We start from the raw sequence: 22,054 nt of genomic DNA, 5'->3' as shown, positions 1-22,054 counted from the left end.
ATTTTGATGATTTAATAAGTTTACAATTCTTCCTCTCCTAAAGCAGTAAATGAATTGAATTTTTCCTCAGGGACACTACAATGCACTGTCTGACGCGATACTGTAGTAGATGATTGCATGATTATAATTTTCTCTCTAATATTGTCAATCTTGCAAGTAAAGAAGTTCATAAAGTCATTACTGCTGTGCTCTTTGGAAACATCAGAAGCTGAAGCTTTATTTCTTGTTAATTTAGCCACTGTATCAAATAAATACCTAGGGTTTAGTTTATTTTCATCTAAAAGTTTTGAAAAATAGGCAAATCTAACAGTTTTTATGGCCTTTCTGTACTCAGTCATTCTCTCTCTCCATGAAATGCGAAAACCTTCTAGTTTTGTTTTCTTCCAGCTGCGCTCCATTTTTCTGGCTGCTCTCTTAAGGGCCCAAGTGTGCTTGTTGTACCATGGCGTTGGATTAATTTCCTTAATCTTTTTTAAGCGCAAAGGAGCAACTAAGTCTAATGTGCTGGAAAAGACAGAGGTAATAGTTCGAGGTCTTCTAAGCTGTCTGGTATGATAAGGCGATGAAACTGATCAGGAAGATTATTTATAAAGCGAACTTTAGTGGTAGAAGTGATGGTTCTACTATATTAATGGCAGGGAGGCAGTTTTGCAACCTTGACTAAATGTAGTATACATGAGACTAAATAATGATCTGAGATGTCATCGCTCTGTTACAGAATTTCAACTTCATTAATATCGATTCCATGTGACAATATTAGATCTAAAGTATGATTACGACAATGAGTGTGTCCTGACACGTGTTGTCTAACTCCAATAGAGTTTAGAATGTCTGTAAATGCCAATCCCAATGCATCTTTTTCATTATCTACATGGATATTAAAATCACCAACAATTAGGACTTGATCTGCAGCTAGTACTAACTCTGATAGAAAATCAGCAAATTCTTTTATAAAGTCTGTATGGTGTCCTGGTGGCCTGTATACAGTAACCAGCACAAATGTCCACTTACATAACGTTACATAAAGCACCATCACTTCGAAGAAATTAATTATATTTGAAGGACTTTTGAGTAATACTGAAGATATTACTATAAATTACAGCAACACCTCCTTCTTTGCCCTTCTGACGAGGATTGTGTCGATAATCGTAACCTTGAGGGCTAGACTCATTTAAAGTAATGTAATCATCTGGTTTTAGCCAGGTTTCTGTCAAACACAGCAAATCTAGATTATTGTCTGTGATAATATCATTTACAATAAGTGCTTTTGAATAAAGGGATCTAATATTCAGCAACCCAAGCTTTATCATTTGTTTATCAGTATTGTCTCTATTTTTTTATTTGTTGAACATCAATTAAATTTGTACCCTTAAATGGGTTTGGAAGTTTTTTTTAATTTACTCATTCGGGGTACAGACACAGTCTCTATGTGATAATATCTAGGTGAAAGAGCTTCTATATGTTGGGAATTATCTGACTTCTGTGACGTGAGACGGGCTAGCAGACGGTCGGTTTAGCCAGTCTGTCTGCTTCCTGACCTGGGACCCAGTTTGTCATGTTTCAGTTCTAAGACTATGTGCCATATTACTAGAAAGAAGAGCAGCACCATCCCGGAAGGAATGAATACCATCTCTTTTCAACAGTTTAGGTCTGCCCCAAAAAATTTGTTCTGACAAATATTTATAAAATTGTACTTGCCTGCAAGTTTGTCTATTTTCAGTACTAGGCCATTTCACTCAAAAAGATAAAAAGTGATAAGAAATGCAAGCCAAAGCCAAAGTGGCAAGAAACCTGAATTCCATCAGGTGACAGAAGTGGAAAAATGTCTAAGGATCTGTCCTGAGGGCTTGTCCTATCAAGGTCTTTGATGACTGTGAAGGGCTGTGTTGTGGTTGTTCCTGGGTGCTGATCCACCATTTGGTCTGAATATGGATAAAGGTGAGACGGACAGACTAATATAATTGTAGATGTCATTCTTCTTATGGTGTCACAAGTACATTGGACGTTATGGGAAGTGTTCACAGGTCAACATGACGGCACGTCTCACAGACGAGCAGTGCTGAACCACCTGAATTCATTCAGGAACATGACAACGGTTCCACTAAAACAATTTCAGAGGCTCCTGGTGCTTATGGCATCCGCAGTCAAGGTGCTCTAATTGATGCATATGAGACCGCTTTAACACTGGCTAAACGGCCGAGTCCCGAGATGGGTATGGCGCCATGGCACATTGGGTGACCACTGCACTTGCAACCCGTGGTTGGTCCTTGCCTTTCTACGGGCTGGAGTGTCCAGGCACGTTGTTGTCACAAAAGATGCCTCCAGAAATAGAATCCATTGGTACTTTCACTTAGTGCAAATAGCCGCTGTCGTGTTATACTGTATTTACTGAGCGCTACACAGTTCTTCCTTATTTAATGAAAGTAAACACAACCAAAAAGTACCTAACTGCACAAATGAACATGAATACTGTTTACACTGAGCACACAACGTTTTTAACTACAAAACAACATATTAATGTTTCTGTCCTGTATACCAGGAAAAGGGTTTCAATTTTACTCTTTTAAAATTGTAATGATACTGTAGCATATTATTATATTGATCAGGACATACTGTTGAACCAAACCTGAATACAACTCAAATCCTTACAGTTTTGTGTACAGCGTAAGAGAGTGGTCATCAAACTTTCTGAGCCCAATATTCCTGTCTACAGCCCTGATTTAAGGCAAGATCTACCTATTGAAGAGTTGAGAGAAAAAGACAGCCCAGACTGTACTTACAACTTGAGGCATTTTATTTAGGCTAATTGTATCTGAATTGCATGAAATGCTTTTCTTCACCAATCCGATTCTCAGTACTCAATACTGCCACTTTTTTGCTGGATTGGGTATTACTCAGGGCCAATCTGATGCTGTGCACATTCAAGTTTGTTAAGATCCGGAAATGGCTAAAATGTTATAAAGCACCTTAACATTTTTGTGCACCGTACTATATTGCAAGTCTTCTGAAGCAATTTGATAGCTTAATGTGTTGGACAGAATATTTGTTGCTACCCAACTCAACTGGTGGACAAAACTCTTTAACAAAAAGACTCTTAAACTCTTTATTCACATAAGTAAAACACTGTATATAAAACCAATAAAACCAATGCGATAACCAATACACATGACCATAAAGCGATTTACACTTCCATTCAAAAGTTTGGGATTGGCAAGATTTTTAATGTTTTTAATAGAAGTCCAAGGCTGCATTTATTTGATTAAAAATACACACACACACACACACACACACACAAACAGTAATATTGTGAAATATTATTACAATATAATTACTGTTTACTATATGAATATATTTTAAAACATATTTATTCCTGTGATCAAAGCTGCAGTTTCTAAACAAGGATTCCTGAGAAAATTACACAACTGTTTTCAACATTGTTAATAATCAGAAATGTTTCTTTAGCAGCAAATCAGCATATTACAATGTCAAAAAGAATTTGCCTGCATTGACCACCCTGTCCTCCCTTCCTCAACTACCACCCCATGTCTGTTCTAGTCACCCCAGAGTCTGCCGAGTCCATTTTAGTCACTGCTGGATTGGCGGATATCACTGCAGTTCCGCCTGAGTTTGCAGAGTTAACGGCAAGCACACTTCATCAAGCCGTCAGAAGGGGAGAAAGGGAAAGGCCTGTGCTGTGCAGTCAGTTCCTGAAAGTATAACCTCCCAGTCTGTGCTTGTGAGTGAAGCTCCAGAGCCCGCTCAAGAGAGAGGAGTTCCTGAGTCTGCTCCAAAGAGGCTGTTCCAGAAAGTTCTCCAGAAAGTCATTTCAGAGCCTGAGTCCAGTATCGACTCCAGCCCCTGAGCCCAGTCCTGTGTCGGCTCCAGCCCCAGAGCACAGTCCTGTGTCGGCTCCAGCCCCTGAGCCCAGTCCTGTGTCGGCTCCAGCCCCTGAGCCCAGTTCAGTGTCGGCTCCAGCCCCTGAGCCCAGTTCAGTGTTGGCTCCAGCCCCTGAGCCCAGTCTAGTGTCGGCTCCAGCCCCAGAGCACAGTCTAGTGTCGGCTCCAGCCCCTGAGCCCAGTCCTGTGTCGGCTCCAGCCCCTGAGCCCAGTCCTGTGTCGGCTCCAGCCCCTGAGCCCAGTCCTGTGTCGGCTCCAGCCCCTGAGCCCAGTCCTGTGTCGGCTCCAGCCCCTGAGCCCAGTTCAGTGTCGGCTCCAGCCCCTGAGCCCAGTCTAGTGTCGGCTCCAGTCCCTGAGCCCAGTTCAGTTTTGAACCCTCTAGATTTCAGGCTGTTATGATTCCCCTAACCGGTACCTCCCTGGTCAGTCCCAAACTTTTTGCCTGGTCCTGTCCCCACCCGCCCACTCCCTCCCTCTGTTTCCTGGCACTATTTATATAACTTATTTCACTCTTCTAAAACAACATCCACCATACTGTATTCTACAATGTCTTTCCTTTGTGCAAATGTAAAAAGGTTTTGCTTTTGTAGGAGGACATGTAAAGGCAAGTACAAATATTTTCTGTGTTTGTATTAAAAATATAGACCGTAATTCACATCATGTTTATACTGATGTTATACTTAATAGAAAATAGAAAAAGCCATTTTGTGTTTGTCATAGCTTAAACTTTTCTGGCCTCTCCCCTGGATTGCAGTCTGCACTCTTCACAAATCACACGCTAATGATGTTACGGATAACACTCAAACTTCAGGGTGCATCTCAAGCATGCAGCACAGTCTCCAAGCCCTTTATTGAGGAGTGAGGTCTTACATAGTCACATGATCGATGACAAAACAAAGGCTCACTTTCTGTCCAATCACTTGGGCGATTCGCTTTGCAATTTGGAATGTTCAAACCCCAAAGTAAGTAGATCTAGGGCTGTCACAATATCAGCTTGCAGAAATGTGGACTCTTTCGTAATATGTCCATTTAATGTTGATTTTTTAGATATCAGATAAGATTTATTTGGTTGGGAGGGCCTTAATTCAACAATAAATAGAGCATCATTTCTGAGCACAATATTATTCAACTAGACACTCTTCACAGACTGCTGGTGTGTATTAATTTTCATAACTGTGTTTAATAGCACATTTTTTGTTTAAAATGTTTTGATAGCATAATATTTCTTGTATGAATAATATATTGTATAAATAATAAATATAGCAATTGTTTATAAAAATATTAATTCTATTTATTATATAAAAATGTATTTTGTTTAAAAGCAGAAAACTGCTGAATTGTGAAGGTCTTTTGTGAGGTTGATACAGTGATGAATTCCAGGTGAGTTGAATGTTTATGCACTCTCTACACCAGGATAACATTATAATTGTTTTTTTTTTTTGTTTTTTTTAAGTAATTTGTTGAATACAATTTTTAAATAAATTTATCATTTTCAGTAGTGATAAATTTGCTATTCACACTTGTAAACTATTCACACTTGTTACATAGCTCTTTGTTAAGAAGACTACAGTAGCTGTGCTACTGTTTTTTAATTATTGTTGTTTCCTTTCACAAAATCATTATATCAGAGTAAGTCAAATTTGTATTTTGCAAAAATTAAGAGCAGCTAGATTAAATTACATTAAAAACATCACAGTTACTTATTGCACAATGAGTTTCATTAGGTGGCAATTGTTCAGTCTATCGAATGGACTGAATGTACTCTTAATGATATAGTTGTACTACATCACTAAATTGACTATTGAATAAATTTGTAATTTAATACAACATGTACTATTAATATTAAAAATCACTATACCAGTCAATTTTAATTAATAACAACTGTTCTGACATATAAAGAAGGCCTTGTTAGTGAAGAAGTGGTGTTTCTTTGAGAGCATGATATGCAATGGAGGTTTTACTAAAACAAAAAAAAAAAAAACACTTTTGTTTGGACAGTTCAGTCAGGGTATAAAGATATTGTATATAGTAGTCTAGAAGTGTCTTGTTGCACTCACTGCAATCCAATAATGACCAAAGTACATTCAACAATAATTAGTTGTATTGATAATTTGTCTCTAATAATTAAGATTTAAAAAGGGCAAAATATGATTAAACAATGTTTATTGCTAATAATTCTGAATAGCTTTAAATAACACTGAACATGTAGTACTCTAGAAATTGAAAATTGTTCCTTCATATGCTGAGATGAGGTGATGTGTTATTGTGTCTTATATCAGGATGGCCATCCGTGTGATTGTGTTTCTAACACTTACTGGACTGTGCGTCGCTGATACCAAAGGTATGTTTAGAATAATACAAGTAAAAATGGCTGGATTTAAAAAGTCTGAAATGTGGTAATTAAAAACTTGTGAATTATTTCTTTATTTTTATTTGTATTACTTTGAACCTGTCTTAACCTCTTTTTATCGATTTATCATATTAAACAGGGAATCTTGCTCTTAATGCCAAGGCTGTGCAGTCCTCCACATACCCACTGGGAGATGCTGAACATGCAGTAGATGGAGACAGAGACTCAAATTACAGGAAGGGCTCATGCTCTCAGACTAAAGCTGAGTTTAATCCATGGTGGAGAGTTGACCTTGGAAATGTCTACAGTGTAAGCAACATTACCATCACTAATCTTGGAGACTGTTGCAGAGAGCGGCTTATGGGAGCTCAGATTCGTATTGGTAACAGTCTGGCCAACAACGGAAACAACAATGTGCTGTAAGAAATGTTTCAATTGTTCTGTCATCTTCCCATGATTATGATGTTCAATCTGGTTTAATAAAACAAAATTGAACCTCCTCCACAAACCAGCCACTCAGAGAGCCACAGCCATGGAGATGTACTTTACTTGAACATATTTTATCCAGCCTGTGATTAGACATTTGTAAGTTTAGTGTTGCAATGTAATATAAAACATGACCAATAATTTGTATTGTGAAGAGTGCTGTACAAAACCATTTGATTTCAATAGAGTTATATTGAATTTGTTAGACATGCATTGTGTTGTGCAGCCTCTGGTTTTCATTTTAACACTGTTCTTTGTGTATTTGCAGGGTTGCAACTCTTCTCACTATTATTAATGGCACAGAAACATTTTCGTTTGAGTCCGTTAATGGCCGATATGTCAACATTTTATTACCTGGTAATGATGAAATCCTTACTCTGTGTGAAGTCGAGGTGTTTGCAGGTAAGTGACAGAGAGAGAAGAAAACTCTTTGATAGAATTTGCTGATGTACTTATTATTGTGTGTATAACTGTTATTATTTTATTAACAGATAAGTCCACACCACTGTACGTTTGTGTTCCAAGTAAGTGTTCTTCATTACTTTGGATGTTGTTGTCAGTAATATATATAATATTCTTACTGAACATTTGGTAACCAATAAGGGATAATGTACATCAAGACAGTGGTTATCGCAAAATAAACCCCGACAGGATGATTATTACATGGTTACTAGCTCAAAATATTGATTTGAGTTTAAATATTTTATTAGCTCACTTGTAATAAACGCAAAAAATGAACAAGTTCAAACAAGACAAACATTTAAGGTATAATGTACAGTCATGGACATCAAATATATAATTACATGGACATATTAATTTGAGATTAAACCGTTTAAAATTCTTACCTGTTTATTATAAATCTGGACAAGCTGTTTGTTATACAGCGTTACTATTGATGACAGTCATTATCTGGAATTATTACACGGCTCTGTGAAATACTTGATTCTGATTGGTCAATTGCTCAATAACAAAACAGTTAACACAGGCTCATCCAGGTAACTGCGTTTGGTAAGTGCAGTTACAAAAATAATAAACACAGTCAAATCAATATTTTGAGTACAGCTATTTAATTATGTCATCTGGTATTGCGGACTCGCTCTCTCGATTCATACAAATGCAGCTGCTGCCATTTTGAGTCTATTGTTTTGTTCAATGTATTGGATTAACAAACAGGTGCAATTTTAAATCAGTTTCATCTCAGATCAATATGCCATAATTATTTATGGGGCAAAATGCCGTGTAATATGTGGTATGACTGTACCGTATATCTTAAATGTCCATCTAGTTTGAACTTTTCACTTACTAGCAACTGCTCTTTCCTCTGAATCTTGGCGTTTAAAGAGGTAATAAAATATTTCGACTCAGATCAATATTTCATGTCTAATTATTTACTGGCAAGTGGCAAGTGGCAAGTAGCCATGTAAATGCAGAATAAACCCCTAGAGGCTGATGCAAGACCCCTGATCACCCTGTCGGGGTTTATTCTGCTATAACAACCAGCTGGCTGTACATTATTCCTTATACCAGACCCCTGATTGTCACGACTGATCAATCAGAATCAAGTGTTCCAGAGAGCCGTGTAATAATCATTTGGATTACATAACTTAGCATTATTTTGACCATTATATTTGGATTATACATTAGCACATTACATTAAAAAAGAAAAAAAGTTATTGTTTATTTTATGTTAAACAGAGAATCTTGCTCTTGGAGCCACAGCTGTCCAGTCTTCCATATATGAAACATCAGCTGCTCAAAAAGCTGTCGATGGCAACAGGGATTCAATTTATAATCTTGGGTCATGCAGTCATACTAAAGCGGACAGGGACCCCTGGTGGAGAGTTGATTTGCTGGAGGTCTTCGAGATAACCAGGGTTAGCATCACTAATCTTGGAGATGGTGGTGCAGAGAGAATAAATGGTGCTCAGATCCGTATCGGCAACAGCCTGGAAAATAATGGCAACAATAATGAGCTGTAAGTATTGTCTCTCTCTTAATACTTACACAAATTGTTAGAAAATTAGTAAAAAAAGATAAAATTACTTTGAATAAATCCTTTTAAAACAAACATGCATTTGACAGAAGTATATTTAATGAGACTGTACTCCAAAAAGAAAAACGACCCTATAGGTCTATATGGCCGGATCGAACCCACGATCACATGATCACATGGTAGCATATTGTTACACAAAACCCGAAATATGACTCAGATAAAAGGATAAAAAATGTCCTGTTGTCAAGACGGGCGCCACTTTAGTAAACGCTCCTATGGGTCGTATTTCAGGGAAGTGACAAACAACCTATATGGTCCTATTGGTTGGAGAACATGTTGTATTTAATATTCTTCATGTCGTTTTGATATGCCTCTCTCTATTTGTCTGTTACTGTGTTTCTTCACAGGGCTGCGACTGTTGTGTCCATCCAACGTGGAGAGACAAGAACATTTAAGTTTAAGCCTATTAAGGGGCGATATGTCAACATTATTATTCCTGGGCGCAATGAATTTCTCGTACTGTGTGAGGTTGAGGTGTATGAAGGTGAGTGATAAAAGGAGACATGGTGTGTAGACATTTGTACTATATGTACTATTTATACTATGTGTACGTTCCCTTAATGATGTTTTGTTCTGTTTTCATTGGCAGATTAAGTGGAATGAGATGATGTTACACCACAGTCCACTGATCCTATAAGCAAAATACCAAACTACTGTTTTCTAAGCAATACTAATATTGCACTTTTTTCATTGTTTTCATTTTACTTGTGCACCTTTTATTCTTAAGATAAAAGATATGTTTCAGTGCACATTCAGTAAAGGAATGAAATGGATCTTTTACCCACCTTTGTCTATCTTTGCTTTCTACATGAATAAATTACTTCAGCATTGCATGTTGTATTTCATGTTTCTGGATCAAAAAAGGCTCATTTAGATATTCACAATGAGGAGGAGGTGTAGTGTTACATATCTATTCATCTAGAGTTGAGGAGCTGGTAAAAGTAAAGAAAAATGACATTTTTCATAAAAGAGAAAGGAAAAAAGAAACATGGATAGAACAAGGATGTCAAACCTTCTTTCCCAGAATCAACAACACAACCACCAATTCAACCAATATTAACTTTTAATTTTCTGTTATAAAGAGTAAATAAATAAATGAATAAATAGAGTACAAAAGTAACAATAACCATAACAGAAATATCAAAAAGAATATAAAGTAGGAGCAATAGCTTCAGAAGAGATCCAGAAATCTCTCTAAATTACCTGGAGAAAGACAGATAAACTTCATAAATACATAACTCTTCCACCCGTTCCCCTGACTTCTCATCCACTGCATTATCTTCAGTAGACAAGGTTTCTACTGCTGCCCCATCTTCTGGTTGTGTGTCTTCAGAAGAAATAAAGAGATGAAATTGGAATTAATGCATTAGTTTATTTATACCCTTTAAATTGGGAACTACAGTAGCATATTTACACCTGGATATCAAATAACAGCACATTATACTATTTTTTAGTCCATACCTTCATGATTTTTGACTTATTTAATTGAACCAGTTGGGCTCATCTCTGGGGCCAGGTGGGATAAAATGTAATGGGAGTCGACCTAAACAGCAAAATGAAAAGCACAAAAATGGATTTTAATATTTGTAATTTGTGCCATATGACAAAAACACAAAATTAATAAATATTCAAAACTGTATTTCTACATGCTTTGTCATTATATCCTATGATGAAGAGATTGTGACACTTCTGTGGCTTTCTCTGCAGGACTTTGATAAGATCGTATATCTCAAAGCCTTCACGCAGCTGTTGCAGCATCTGGGTGTGTTTTGTTGTAATATATAGAGCAGAAGCTCTGGCAAAAGAAAAATAAATAACTAAATATATTTAATCAGGGCATTAAAACACCAAAGCAGATTATACAAGTTAATATTACGAACTAATATTATGTATGAATCTGTATATATAGAAAGACTCATAGTTCCCATCAGACAAGTCTATAAATGTGAATGTGATATTGCTCAATTTCTTTTTCAAATGTACCATATTACAACACATTATGTATTTTACTAATGTTAAGAGTTCACACTCTCATTACCCATGACTGAGGTTACCCACTGCTCCGGTTGTGTGTTCACGGTGTGTGAGTGTTAAAGGGTCAGTTCACCCAAAAATGAAAATAATGTCATTAATTACTCACCCTCATGCCGTTCCACACCCGTAAGACCTTCGTTAATCTTCGGAAGACAAATGAAGATATTTTAGTTGAAATCCGATGGCTCCGTGAGGCCTGCATAGCCAGCAATGACATTTCCTCTCTCAAGATTCATTAATGTACTAAAAACATATTTAAATCAGTTCATGTGAGTACAGTGGTTCAATATTACTATTATAAAGCCACGAGAATATTTTTGGTGCACCAAAAAAACAAAATAACAACTTCTTTAGTGATGGCCGATTTCAAAACACTGCTTCAGGAAGCGATCGGAAGCGAATCAGCATGTTATGCTTACGGTTATGCTATTTTCTTCTGAGACTAAAATTTCTAACTCTAACTCCAAACTCGGCTCAGACCTTCAAACTGTTCTGACTTAGTGTGCTATATCTTTTCTAACTGATCCAACTTACGCTTTTCCTAAAAATCACTATTAAAGGTCGGAAAAATCCCATTGACTTTCATTGACGGAATGTTCAAATGAGCCAAGACTTTCAAACTCCAACTGTCAAAATTCAAATGTAAATTACGGAAGCCTATTCTATGTACTATTTTTAATCCATTGAAACTCATTCAAACTCATAAACTCTATCTATCTATCTATCTATCTATCTATCTATCTATCTCATAGCAACCACCCAGAATACCCTAGCAACCACATAGCAACCACTCACAACACCATGGCAACCACCTAGCAACCGCACAAATCACCCTGGCAACATCCTAGAAACCAGTCCGAGTACCCTAGCAATTGCATAGCAACACCCTAGCAACCACCCAGAATACCTTAGCAACCGCATAGCAACACCCTAGCAACCACCCAGAATACCTTAGCAACCACATAGCAACACCCTAGCAACCACCCTGAGTACCATAGCAACCTCATAGCAACACCTTAGCAACCACCCGAGTACCCTAGCAACCTCATAGCAACACCTTAGCACCCACCCCGAGTACCCTAGCAACTGTATAGCAACACCCTAGCAACCACCCCGAATACGTTAGCAACCGCATAGCAACACCTTAGTAACCACCCCAAGTACCTTAGCAACCACATAGCAAAACCCTAGCAACCACCTTGATTACCCTGAACTCTATCTATCTCTCTATCTATCTAAACTACTAAACTAAAACTGAAAACTTTCAAACTGAAAACTTTTAAAATTGCTTCAAACTTTCAGGACCGTCTTTTTCAAGCCAACTTAAAGTTTGTCTTGACAAACTTTTTTCATCTAGCACCGCCCCCTTCTGCTCCGGACAGTGACGCGATTAGGACATCCGCGACATGCACACCTACGCACAATTTAAAAAAATATAGCAATACCAAAATACAAACAATGTAGAATAGCTTGAATACAGCGTGCGTCTCCCTCAGACCGTAAACGAAGCTCGGGTACACTAGATAACACGTCAGCAGCATCACTGTCCGGAGCAGAAGGGGGCGGTAATGCATCAATAAGCTGGATGCCAACCACCGTAGAAGAAGAAGAAGCAGCGTCACTGTGGATTGAAAGCGGATATACACAGACCCGGAAGAGAAGACAATGCTGAATAAAGTCGTAGTTTTTGTTATTTTTGGACCAAAATGTATTTTAGATGCTTCAAAAACTTCTAACTAACCCACTGATGTCACATGGACTACTTTGATGATGTTTTTATTACCTTTCTGGACATGGACAATGCACCATACATACATTTTAATTGGAGGGACAGAAAGCTCTCGGACTAAATCTAAAATATCTTAAACTGTGTTCCGAAGATGAACGGAGGTCTTACGGGTTTGGAACGACATGAGGGTGAGTCATTAATGACATAATTTTCATTTTTGGGTGAACTAACCCTTTAATGCGTCCTTGCTGAATAAAAGTTTCAATTTCTTTCTTTTTTTCTTTTTTACTGAAAGTGAGGCAGAAGAACCAGGAGATGAAGGTGCTAATGGATGAAGAACCTCCTGTGGCACATCAATGTCATGCTCACCATGCAGAATGACCGCGGTACACTTCCTAGTAAACATCTGACCATCTTCGGTCAACCCTCAGTCTTCTCAGTGCATCTTCTCACACGAATAGCAGCAGACAGCAGACTGCCTTTTGTTCACTGCTCGTTCATCTCAAATGAGATCAGACTCAGCAGCTTTTTGTGGTCCTGCCTCATTTACAGTGTTGAATCCCAATGATCTGATTAATAACTGCTTCATCAAAGCACTGAATTAGCATCAGTTTGAGCAACAGGAATGTAAAGTAATGTCAAAGCCATGCTGATGATGTTGTTGGCACTTCTGAGCTTGGTAAATAACAGTGTTTACACTATGGTCTTTTCAGTGATGTATTTCACACTCTTGCAGCTCAGGTGAGTGTGTGTTTCCCTGAGCTCTGCATTACACTCCTGATGGAGTAATGATGCTGAAAATTCAGCTTTGATCACAGGAATAAATTACATTTTACAATAAATTCACATAGAAAACAGCTATTGTACATTGTAATAGTATTTTACAAAGTTCTTACTGTATTTTTGATCAAATAAATGCAGCCTTGGTGAGTAGAGGAGACCTTTTTCAAAAACATGAAAACATCTTACAGACCCCAAGCTTTTGAATGGTTTTTAAAAATTGTCACACTCTATGAATATAATGACAGAAAGTTAGCTTTAACTTCATGCCTTTTGATCAGTCAGTAATTACACTGTTTTTACTTTCACCTGTTTGCCAATGCCAGCAGGGGGCGAAGTTAAGCTATACTTTTGTGCAAAATTCACATTTCATTTGTCAGTTAACCTAAGGGCATTGGACTAACCCCCAGTTTCACAGACAAGGCTTAAGGTGATCCTAGACTAAAATGCATGTTTGAGCTTTTTTTTTTTTTTTTTTTTGAACTGAAAGCAACTTACATGTGTCAGTGTAACTGTTTTGTCTCGAGAAGCACACCAGTAATGTTTTTTTTCTAGGGTACGTTTATATAAGCTACTTAAATGCCCTAATTGAACTAAGGTATAATTCTGGCTTAATCTAAACCCTGTCTGAATCAAATCAAATCAAAACAGCAGCATTAAATATACAATCATATCAAATTAAAACCACTGAATCACTTCCACCTGTCGGCCAGATAGGGGGCGAAGTTGGGCCATACTTTTGTGCAAAATTCACATTTCATTTGCCAATTCACCTGAGGGCAGGGGACTAAGTATGTGCTAATGATGTATGGCATCCTGTGCTGGGTTATTTTCTCCTGTCAGACCTTCCTCTCTGTCAGACGCACCGCTGTATACACATCTAAGATGACCCAGCTCTCACCTCCAGTGTGGTGAGTACAATCTTATCCACGGAGGAGAAGTACACCTCCCAGAGCATCTGTGTTCGCTGTCTCAGAGCCAGCACCCTGTCAATGCCCACCACCCGCACCGTAGACGGGACCTGAGGGAACAGAGTGACAGAACTAAATGATGTAAGTCCAAAACCTCAGCGTCGAGTTTCTACCTGTCGACCACCTCCACAAACTCTCTCAGACACAAATGTGCTGCTGTGACAAAAGTGTGTTGCACTGATCTTAAGCTACTTCTATTTACTGTAAAGCAAAAGTACTGTAGTCTACTAAACATTTATTTTATTCAAAATATATTTTACAAAATGTATCTAAGTAATGCTATAAAATCAAACCCACATGTCTAACCAAACTGTAGTAGAGGTAGAAGTTAATTACACAAATATTGAAGTTCCCATGAGATTTTGATTAGAAAAAGTTTTGATTATAAAATATTGAAGTAAATTTTGTAATATGAAACATGACAACTCCTGCTAAAAGGAACATGAGTGCTGTTTACATGATAACGTAATGTCTGATTTCAAACTAGTTTACAGGATAAATACTGAGTGTGTAATCCTTCTAATGAGATTTAATTTATGATGATTAATAAAATATGTGATAGAAAAAAAGCAATAAAAAAGAGCATCAAGCGCCCTGATAACGGGATGCTAACAGCTAGGGTCAGGCTTAGGGTTAGGGTTAGTAAACGAATAAGAAATTGTTCGTTTTATAAATGGATTTGATTAACAAAATTATTTAGTGTGTCCATATTGTCACAGACACACTCAGGCTCTTCACTTCACTCACCCAATCACGACGCACTCCTTCACCAGAATACTAACCACGCACACCTGACACTCATCACCATCCTTATCAGCTGCACTACAAAAGACACTCACAGTCAGTCTATCACCGTCCGCTCTCGTTAACGCATTCTTACCTGCTATGCTTACCTTAAGGACTCCTCTAACGATTACTTACCTGTCTTCAGCGTTCTCCAAGATCCCTAGTGTTCTCCGCGTCTATTGTGAGTGTCTCTGTGTCTCGTCTGCTCCACGTCTGCCTGCCATCCACATTCCCTGTAAATCTTCTTCACCGCCTGCGATCGCCAGTCCCATGGCCAAACCGGCGCCCTTCTCTGGCTCGGCAGAGGACTGCAACAGATTTCTCCTGCAGTGTCCGCTGGTCCTGGAGATGCAACCGCACTTATATCCCGATGACAAGTCAAAGGTTGCCTTCATAATCTCTCAACTTGACGGAAAAGCGCTGCGCTGGGCTGAACCACTCTGGTCACAAGATAATCCTGTTGTGCAGTCCTTGTAACGGACTTTTCCCGTTACCACTCGGTAACGGGAAAACCCCTCCGTCAAGTACTTTACATGGGGGGACCTCTTCAACTCCAAGTTGGCATTCTTCACCGCGAAGAGATCCATCTGCTGGTTCTGGAGGACTCAACATCTGACGTGATTCTAGGGCGCCTATGGCTAGAGCAGCACGATCCCATCATCTCCTGGTGGACAGGAGAAATCCTGAAGTGGGGTAACCAATGTTTCAATGACTGTTTTCTGTTCCTAGTCTTCCAAGTTCTGAAGAAATCCAAGTCTGTGTTACGTCAGTGGAAAGTCCACTCGAAAATCGCTCTACGGACATCCCTGCTTGTTACTCCCACTTCAGTGATGTCTTCTGTCCGAAGAAAGCCTCCAAGCTGCCTCCCCATCGGCCATGGGACTATGCCATTTGACCTTATCCCCGGTGAGCCAGTGCCCAGAGGAAAGATATACTCACTTTCCATCCCGGAGGAGAAGGCCATGGAGGAATACATCAATGAGGCTCTGTCGCAAGGCTACATACGCCCGTCTACTTCCCCTGCTGCTTCCAGCTTTTTCTTTGTTGCCAAGAAGGACGGAGGCTTGCGGCCCTGCATAGACTAAAGAGCACTTAATAAGATAACCGTGAAATTCAGGTACCCACTTCCTCTTGTCCCATCTGCGCTGGAACATCTATGCGGCGCCACTGTGTTAACCGAGTTGGACCTCCGCAGCGCATACAACCTCATCCAAATACGTGAGGGGGACGAATGGAAGACAGCTTTTGTGACCCCTACTGGCAACTATGAGTATTGCGTCATGCCGTACGGACTTGTCAACGCCCCCTCTGTATTTCAGGACTTTATGCACGAGGTGCTCCGGGAGTTTCTCCATAAGTTTGTATTAGTCTACATTGACGACATCTTGATCTATTCCCGGAGCCTGGCCGAACATCGCCATCACGTTGCGGAGGTCCTCTAATGCCTGAGGGACTACAATCTGTTCCTGAAAGCTGAAAAATGTACATTCCATCAGCCCTCAGTGCAGTTTTTGGGGTATAATATCGATCACAGTGGCGTCCGCATGGACGAGAGGAAGGTCACTGCCATCAAGGACTGGCCCACTCCCACCACAGTAAAAGAGCTACAAAGATTCCTGGGTTTCGCAAACTTTTCCAGAAGATTAATTCAAGGATACAGCATCGTCACCACTCCACTCACAAACCTGCTGCGCAGTAAGCCCAAGTCTCTGTTCTGGACTCCAGCTGCAACACAAACCTTTGAAGATCACAAGACCGCGTTCACCACCACTCCCCTCCTGGTTCACCACGATCCAGACCTCCCTTTCGTTGTTGAGGTAGGCGCTTCTACCACAGGAGTGTGAGCGGTATTGTCGCAGCAGCAGGGGAAACCAAGTAGACTCCATCCATGTGCCTTCTTCTCCTGCAAACTCAACCCGGCGGAGGTCAACTAGGGAGCTTCTCGCCATCAAGCTCGCCCTGGAGGAGTGGAGGCATTGGCTCGAGGGAGCCAAACATCCGTTTGTTGTCCTAACTGATCATAAAAACTTGGAGTACCTATGAGATGCTAAAAGATTGAATCCTCGTCAAGCTAGATGGGCTCTCTTCTTCACCAGATTTAACTTTACAATTTCCTACCATCCTGGATCAAAGAACGTAAAAGCTGATGCTCTGTCTTATATCCATAGTCCTGAAGAGAGTACTGATGATCCAGAGCCCATCATTCCTGAACAACTCATTGTCAGCCCCATCACTTGGTCTGGAGAGACGCTTCCCGAGCCCAATGCCTCCACCAACATCCAAGGTTTGCAATACATCCCACGGACACAGCGCACTCCCCTCATTCACTCCTCATACACATCGCTGGGCACTGGCCACCCAGGGGTCAATGAATCCCTCTCGTTGCTCAAACAACACTTCTGGTGGCCCAACATGGCTTTGGATGTCAGGAGGTACGTGAAAGGGTGCAGGGAATGTACCATCTCAAAAAGCCCTTGTCATCTTCCCTCCGGGAAATTTCAACCTCTGCCCGTTCCAACTAGATAGTATATTTAGTATGTGTGTGTGTGTGTGTGTGTGTGTGTGTGTGTGTGTATGTATATATATATATATATATATATATATATATATATATATATATATATATATATCAGTGGCGTGCAGTGGTGTTCTGAAATGAGGCACATTTTTTTTTTTTTTTATGAATCAATGTAAATTCATGTGCATTACTCTTAAAGTTGACACATCTTCCTTGTTATAGTTTATAGTACACCAAAAAAGAAAAAAAATGAAACAAAATACAATTCTATTTTGTAATTTTATATTAACAATGTAATGTTCTCAGAACCAAGTCAGTCTCATCAAGTTAGTGTTTTAAGCATTTCTTCATTCATTCCAAAATAATAACTGAAGGCAATAATATTATAAACAATATATTTTATTTGTGTATTGCGGTTTTTCTTTTTAATTGTCAACCTAGGATATTTTGGATCATCAGTCATGCTCCTTAAACACCGTCTGTCACAGACACGAATTGTATTTTTAATTTCACCAAACTGATTGCACTAAAAACCCCGCAGTCATCAAGCTTTCAGTCCATTTCAAGTTTGATTTTGACATGACATAAAGCGGTGATATCTAACTGTGAGCTGTTTACTTTTCAATTAGTCTTCCGATTGACGCCATTATTTGTTCAGTCAAACGGACGCACGGAACGCGCACGTCAACGAGAGGCGGGATTTATCGCACAAGCCAATCATATCCAATCACAACCAATTACATCCAATCATAGCGTGATGGAGACATTGCCTCCTCTCACGTGACTTTTCCCCATTCCTTCTCAATTACCCCCCACAAAACCCACCGCACGCCGGGGGTCTGATGATTTTAAATGGTTTTCTATGAGAGGAAAGGGAGGCATGACTCCATAGACTGTAAAGCATGACTCCTCTGTGTACCTTTACCTGCGGGTGTCGCTGTTGTGCAGTGTTCCTTAAGAAATACGCATGACTTGCGCTCATTTTAATGTCATAATTTGTCATATTTGTGTTGTTTTATATGTAATATGGATTATTTTCTCATCCTATTTTTTTTTTTTTCAGGAGGCACTGCCTCCCTTGCCTACTTGGAGGAAACGCCCCTGATCTAATACTTTTTCTATGTACACAAAAGGCCTATTTCTCTCAAATATTGTTCACAAATCTGTCTAAATCTGTTTTAGTGAGCACTTCTCCTTTGCCGAGATAATCCATCCACCTCACAGGTGTGGCATATCAAGATGCTGATTAGACAGGATGATTATTGCACAGGTGTGCCTTAGGCTGGCCACAATAAAAGGCCACTCTAAAATGTGCAGTTTTATCACACAGCACAATGCCACAGATGCTGTAAGTTTTGAGGGAGCATGCAGTTGGCATGCTGACTGCAGGAATGTCCACCAGAGCTGTTGCCTGTGAATTGGATGTTCATTTATCTACCATAAACTGTCTCCAAAGGTGTTTCAGAGAATTTGGCAGTACATCCAACCAGCCTTTTGTGTACATAGAAAAAGTCTTAGATCTTTGAGTTCAGCTCATGAAAAATGGGGGCAAATACAAAAGTGTTGCGTTTATAATTTTGTTAAGTGTAATAATAATAACACCAAAAAAAGAGGACACTTTGTAGGATTCAGTGAAGTATGTTTCTGGCAAAAAAATAAAATAATCCCAAACCTATAAGCAGTGACAGAAAATTTTACTGAACCAATACCCTTAAAGGCAATAAGTTGTTATTATTATAAAAAAAAAAAAAAAAAATTATATATATATATATATATATATATATATATATATATATATATATATATATATATATATATATATATATATATATATATGATGCTTGAAACAGCTTTTTTTAAGATCCTTTATATCTGCCGTTACTGAAACGGTCTTTAATTTTTGATAGTGTAAATTGTGCACATTGTGCCGATGTTTACTTTGTTCTTCCTCATTAAAAGTAAACCCAACAATAAAGTACATTAAACTGCACAAATGAAAGTCTGTTTACCTTGAGCACACATCCTTTTTATACTGACATGACAAAACTACACCACATTTGAATATTTTTTCCTTGTATGCTAGGAAAAGTGCTGTGATATAGGAACATAAATAATGATATTATTTTAGCATAACAGTGTTACGTTCGCCTGTTGTAAAGATAAGGCGTTCACGGATATCCACAAAGATAGGTATTTATTAACAACGAAGGAGATCAACAGAACCAAACACATCAATATAACATTTAGAACAGACAAGGAGTGAAGGGAGTGAGTCCATATATATATATTAGGGGTGGGAATCGGAGGGTACCTCACGATACGATACGATCACGATAAATGGCTCACGATAATGATAATATCGCGAGTCAGCGATTCTGCGATAAACGATATATCGCTAGACAATCCTATAATGATACATCGCGATATTGGTCTTAATATGGAAACAAAATGCACGTGAAAAGGTTAAGTGCAGGTTAACGGATAAATCCGATCTTATATGAACATTTAATAGAGTTCACGTCACCGAAAGCAAGAAATATGAGGTGCATTTTATTGACCATCAGTTAATTTCAAAATCAAAGACTGCAATAGGAGAGAGCGGCAACAGCACTGGTATAAGGTCTCATTACTTTTAATGAAGATAATTGTGTGTTATGCGTCTGCGACTTACTTTCACTTTCATATGCAGCCGTTGGCGCGTCAGCTTGCTGAAGAGATCTGCGGCGATGTGTGATGCAGTAGCGTTGTCATATCTGACTCTCACATGTTTCAGTTTTAGTATTTTTGGGAGAAGTAAAATTTACATATGTAGTTTCAACAACCAGATGCATTTAGACTGAGCATAGACAGTTTTGACTGGAATGCGTCCCAGACCATCTCCTGAAGTGGTTTGAGCGATCGGATTTAAATCCGTCTCAAATGCGTATTTAGGCATTTAGACCTGGTCTTTTCACGATAGGATAGCTATCCGATCAGAGAAAATGCATGAAGTCACCAGGTGCAAACAGACCCTTTGACGTTCTTCAAGCGCTTAGATATACACGGGAGCGTTCGAAAGCAGGCGTCTATCAGAGGATCCCTAATATATGCTTTCAAACGCTCCCGTGTATATCTAAGCGCTCGGTGAAGAACGTCAAAGATGTCTACGACTGTCACATCAATGGTATAAAAGTGCGTCAAGACTTTGAACTTAAACGTGGCTGGGGCATCTATTTTACTCACACTGCTGTCCGCCATCCTGTTAATAACCTCTTTTTCTTAAGCTAGTTAACTTAAGTTCACGTTTCCCTCATTCATGTGTCGAGCGCCGCCTTGAAGTAGGACGCTTTGAGCAAAGAAATCTATATATAGCGCTTTATTTTTTTTTAAATTAAAATATCGATATTTGGCGCAGCGATACAATTCTCGTATCGCACAGAGAAGGATGACGATATATCGCCATATCGATATTCTGTCCCACCCCTAATATATATATAGGGAGTGCTGATGAGAAAGTCCAGGTGATGATGATCGGTGATGATGGGGAGATGACGAGGGAAGTGAGTGCAGGTGTGGAGAACAGGAGGATTATGGGAATTGGAGTTCAGGAGACAAGGGATCTGTGACATTACCTACCCCCCCCCCCCCCCCCCCTCCCGGTAGGCGTGGCCTCACGCCGTAGACGTAACAACGGGGAGGGGGGTGGGCGCCCTGGAGACCTCATGCCGGTGCAGGGAGAGGCATGGGTTGGAGTGGAGGTCTCCAGGGCGGAGTGTGGGCCCAGCGTAACACAGGGAGACAATTCACTGGAGGGGTATGCGGAGGAAGACGGAGGCTGACTAACTGGCCAGGCCACCCGTGTTTCTGGAGGGACTGGACGAGATATACACATATCCTGAACCTCTTCTACCATGAAATTTGATCCGTTTAAATACAAAATTTCGTTTAAGGAAAAACAATCGTCAGGTTCTTCAAAGCGGATTGTGTTCTCATCCAGTCCGTCCAGAAACAGGGCGATCAAATGAGTGTCAGACCAGCTAGTCAAACAAGCGAACTCTACGAACTCCTCCACATACCTCTCCAGTGCACGTCCAACCTGGAACAGTCCGATGAGCCTGTCTGCCGCAGATGTAGACGTGAGAGGCTGTGAAGGAGCAGGAGCCTCGGGGATGAGGAAAATTCCCATATTACCCTTTGTGGATGTCCAGCGGTATTGGTCTGTTCTTCTGTTACGTTCGGCTGTTGTAAAGATAAGGCGTTCACGGATATCCACAAAGATAGGTATTTATTAACAAGGAAGGAGATCAACAGAACTAAACACATATATAATATAACATTTAGAACAGACAAGGAATGACGGGAGTGAGTCCATATAGGGAGTGCTGATGAGAAAGTCCAGGTGATGATGATCGGTGATGATGGGGAGATGACGAGGGAAGTGAGTGCAGGTGTGGAGAACAGGAGGATTATGG

The 22,054-nt window shown here is 39.5% G+C and overlaps 1 protein-coding gene across 1 annotated transcript in view; it reads left to right on the top strand.

Moving 5' to 3' along the window:
- LOC125276079 overlaps window positions 1–9,277 on the top strand; it is a gene marked incomplete at its 5' end in the record, with an annotated part of 59,076 nt that extends 49,799 nt beyond the window's left edge. The window contains 9 exons of the mRNA XM_048203497.1: window positions 3,556–3,641; window positions 3,747–4,262; window positions 5,242–5,276; window positions 6,176–6,237; window positions 6,386–6,665; window positions 7,001–7,134; window positions 7,224–7,256; window positions 8,428–8,707; window positions 9,133–9,277. Coding sequence (XP_048059454.1) covers window positions 3,556–3,641; window positions 3,747–4,262; window positions 5,242–5,276; window positions 6,176–6,237; window positions 6,386–6,665; window positions 7,001–7,134; window positions 7,224–7,256; window positions 8,428–8,707; window positions 9,133–9,277 — 1,571 coding nt within the window. The remainder of the gene's footprint in view (window positions 1–3,555; window positions 3,642–3,746; window positions 4,263–5,241; window positions 5,277–6,175; window positions 6,238–6,385; window positions 6,666–7,000; window positions 7,135–7,223; window positions 7,257–8,427; window positions 8,708–9,132) is intronic.
- Between the last annotated feature and the right edge of the window lie 12,777 nt (window positions 9,278–22,054).

This window comes from Megalobrama amblycephala, linkage group LG9, assembly GCF_018812025.1.
Source record: "Megalobrama amblycephala isolate DHTTF-2021 linkage group LG9, ASM1881202v1, whole genome shotgun sequence".
Taxonomy (NCBI): domain Eukaryota; kingdom Metazoa; phylum Chordata; class Actinopteri; order Cypriniformes; family Xenocyprididae; genus Megalobrama; species Megalobrama amblycephala.
Note: the sequence above shows the minus strand (reverse complement) of the source record. Positions and strands in the feature narration are given on the sequence as shown.